Source organism: Aristolochia californica, unplaced genomic scaffold, assembly GCF_029961685.1.
Source record: "Aristolochia californica isolate CCGP_79_NKW_82.1479 unplaced genomic scaffold, dmAriCali1.0.hap1 SCAF_3, whole genome shotgun sequence".
NCBI lineage: Eukaryota > Viridiplantae > Streptophyta > Magnoliopsida > Piperales > Aristolochiaceae > Aristolochia > Aristolochia californica.
In genome coordinates this window covers 5,442,643-5,445,766 of record NW_027181992.1, presented here as the reverse complement: position 1 = coordinate 5,445,766, position 3,124 = coordinate 5,442,643, and the positions used below count along the sequence as shown (strand labels likewise).

The window sequence follows — 3,124 nt, the reverse complement described above, 5'->3', positions numbered from 1 at the left end:
CTTATTGTACTTATTGTTCACATCTAATTAAAGTAAAAAACAGAACTCATGTAATCAACAGTGGTGATGGTACATTTTTTGTAACAGTTTCCATCTCACTGAGGCTTTGCAGTTCTGAGTTGATCTATTGCCCTCTATATCCTGCTTTCGACACCCAAGCTTTTGAACCCTCGAGGGTAGTTTTCCACAATGTTTTCCAAAAGTTTCTGAGAATCGAACAGTATCTGCCGCTTCTACCCGTAATTAGATTTCTTCTTGCCTTTTACAGCACTACCATCACAAGTATAAATGCATCAAGAAGGGTTTCAACAGAAGGAATAAGGAAAAAATGAAATAGGGAATTATTTTGAGGGAATTATAATACTGTATTGTTAAAGATAAGTCAATGTTCATGCTAAAATGATTAACATATTTTTAAATAGCACCTTTCAAATCTTTGATCCATGAGAAACTATTTTTAACAAAATATCATTTGCCCACCCCTGGTGAAAGGAGAAGAGTCGTGTTTTAGTGTGGGAGGTTGTGTAGTTGTTTGTGTGAAAGGAGAGTAATTAACGTTCGACTTACTAGCAGATCTATTTGTTGAAATTGAACGATAACGGCTCAGTTTTCGTTTAGAACAACATCTTTTTATTGCTCAAACGACAGTACAGCTCAAAGTCCAAACATAAAGACTTTTTTTTTTACGGAATCTTACTTCATTTACTAAGAGATTATAAACGTAAAGGAAACAACAATTACCACCAGTTAAGAAGCTCCAGAAAGATGGAATTCCTAGGAATCATAGCAGCTACTTGATCTGAAATATCGCTCAAGCGCTATTCCTCAACTTATTGCATGAATCTTCAGCCTCTTCTAGTTAATGTAACCAGCAAATTGACATGCTTTGTTCTCTCAGAGGACAAGTGTTCAGCGACTATCTCACCGTATCTTCGGAATACCTCGTCCATCAATCCAGCCTCAAAGTGGCTTACAAGTATGGGTTCCGCCACCGCTCTCATAATCTTCGCGGTGTTCAATCCACTTTCGACATGATCGAATGAATTAGTTGCCTCGTCGCCATCTTCTCTCCCATCCCAATTTACTTGCATCGTATCCAGTTGGCTGGGGTCAAAAGAACCTTCTTTCTCAATCACATCTTTCAGTTCTTCGACAGAGGGTGCATAGTATGGGAGGTTGAAAGCGTCCAACTTGGCCTCATCAATAAGCCCCTACATGGGTTCATAATAGTTTCGTCAGTCAAATCATCTTTGGAATCGGTAGACTTGTCACAAGAAGCAAATGCAATCTGGTACATACTAAAAAATGTAAAAAAAGGGAAACTAAATACCCTTGAGACCAAGTCACGAAGAGCTTGTCCTAGAAGTTTCCAGATGTAACAGCTCTCTTTGCTGGAGGGATCTGCAGTTCTTCTCCCCAGTAGTGTTAGCACCATCTTTCCTCCGAGGACTATTTCCTCAGATCGTGACTGGAGGAACGACTGAAAATCTCTCTTGAACTGCTCCAAGTAAGCTTTATATACGAGGGGAGGACTCGTTTCTGTCAAGTAAATGTTCCCTTTAATTGAAGAACTTGTGAGCTCCGGAGGCACCTAAGCATTTCAAACATAAGTCAGATCAAAATAGTTTTATAAGGGTCCTTGAAACTTGATTAGGAAGACCTTCCCTTGACATCATCTGGGCAGTGGACATGGCTCATCTACAAAAAAAATGCTCTCAAGACATGATGATGGGTTTCAATAGCTGATTGAATTGTTTAAAAAGACCAGAGCAATACTTCAAATATACCCAGAACATGTGTTTTTCAGCTATAAAAGCCTAAAACTGCTGGGGGAACTAGGGCTGTATTTGGAACACAGAAAATAGAGAGAAAATAGAAGAAAGAGAAAGAGAAGGAGAAGGATAAAAGAAAAGAAAAGAAAAAAAGAGTTTTTTTTTCTCCTATTTTTCATTCTTTTGTAACTTTTATTTTTTCCTTAAGAGACCTTGGCACCATATTATCGAAGTTTGAAGTGCGGAGTTACCTGCGAGAGCCATTGGAGGCTGTAAGAAGAGTGAATAAAGTGTAAACTTCTTTTCGGGAAAAGCCTGCCATAGAAAGAACCAGGCACTGCAGATATGTAGCATGACTTGAACCCCTCGCCTTTCTCCTTCCTGAGCTTCTCGTAGAAGTTCGGCAAAGACTGAAAGATGGCGTTAAAATCGTTCCCAGGAAGATCATTGAGAAAAACTTTCAGCTCAGGCACCGGACGCTTTAACCGGCGACTTCCCCAGTCGATGGCATCTAGAATCTCTGAGATCACCAACAAGGTGTTGGGACCAGAAGAACAACCCAGATCTCCAATACCAAGGGTTTCTGTTAACATGGACGAGTAGAGATCTAATATGGTCTTCTCTACGATGGGTTTCACTTTGGTTATCGCCACTCTCTGCAAACACAACAAATGCCATCAGATATCAATAACAAGATGAAGAGAAGAAGAGGACACAAGAGAGAGAGAGAGAGAGAGAGAGACCTGGAGTGATGAGTTGTTAGCATAGCTATTTTCTCCGAGGCCACCAACCATGTGAAGAATCTTCTGAACTTCCATAGCTTCTGCAATCTCTACACAGCAGCTTCAATCTTCTTCTCCTCGATGAGATTTAGTTTTGAGACGAAGAAGCCATGTCATTATATAGAGCTCGGATACATCGCTGTACCGACATCGGAGCAAATTATGTGGCCGTGATTCTACGATAACATTTATCTTTGTCTCTTTCAATAATCTTCTGTTCCCAATACAAGCCCGCTGCAATACTACGTGAACTGGCTACGTCATCCCATGCAAGCATTAACTATGGTTCGTTGCAACACGAGAAATTATTGTACAAGAAGATGACAAATCAAATGAACTATTTTTGTTTACCAATATTAAGCAAGTTTTTAAGTCATCACTCCAAAGACCAAGGAGAGAAATATGAGAGAAATAGTAATAACTTCAAAGTTTCACCTTTACAATAATTAGAACTATATATTTAAATTTTTAAGTTTCTCCTTTTATTTTCTCTGCACTTTCTAAGTTTTATCGATAGGGAAAGTTGTCGTGTTTAGGTTCATTCCGTAAAGAAAGAAAACACCTAGGGAC

The 3,124-nt window shown here is 39.2% G+C and overlaps 1 protein-coding gene across 1 annotated transcript; it reads right to left on the bottom strand.

Moving 5' to 3' along the window:
* Window positions 1-644: 644 nt before the first annotated feature.
* On the bottom strand, window positions 645-2,621 carry LOC137960312 (probable jasmonic acid carboxyl methyltransferase 2). Its single transcript, XM_068807900.1, has 4 exons — window positions 2,516-2,621; window positions 2,024-2,428; window positions 1,331-1,591; window positions 645-1,211 (listed from the first exon to the last, which is right to left on the bottom strand). Exons 1-4 carry the CDS (start codon window positions 2,588-2,590, stop codon window positions 846-848), a joined length of 1,107 nt encoding a protein of 368 aa, XP_068664001.1. The 5' UTR covers window positions 2,591-2,621; the 3' UTR covers window positions 645-845.
* Window positions 2,622-3,124: the final 503 nt, after the last annotated feature.

Coding starts and splice junctions, on each gene's coding strand:
- LOC137960312 (XM_068807900.1), bottom strand. CDS start 2,590: ATGGAAGTTCAGAAGATTCTTCACATGGTTGGTGGCCTCGGAGAAAAT. Junction 1,592..2,023: donor GCCTCCAATGGCTCTCGCAG/GTAACTCCGCAC, acceptor TGAAATGCTTAG/GTGCCTCCGGAGCTCACAAG. Junction 1,212..1,330: donor TTCGTGACTTGGTCTCAAGG/GTATTTAGTTTC, acceptor GAACCCATGTAG/GGGCTTATTGATGAGGCCAA.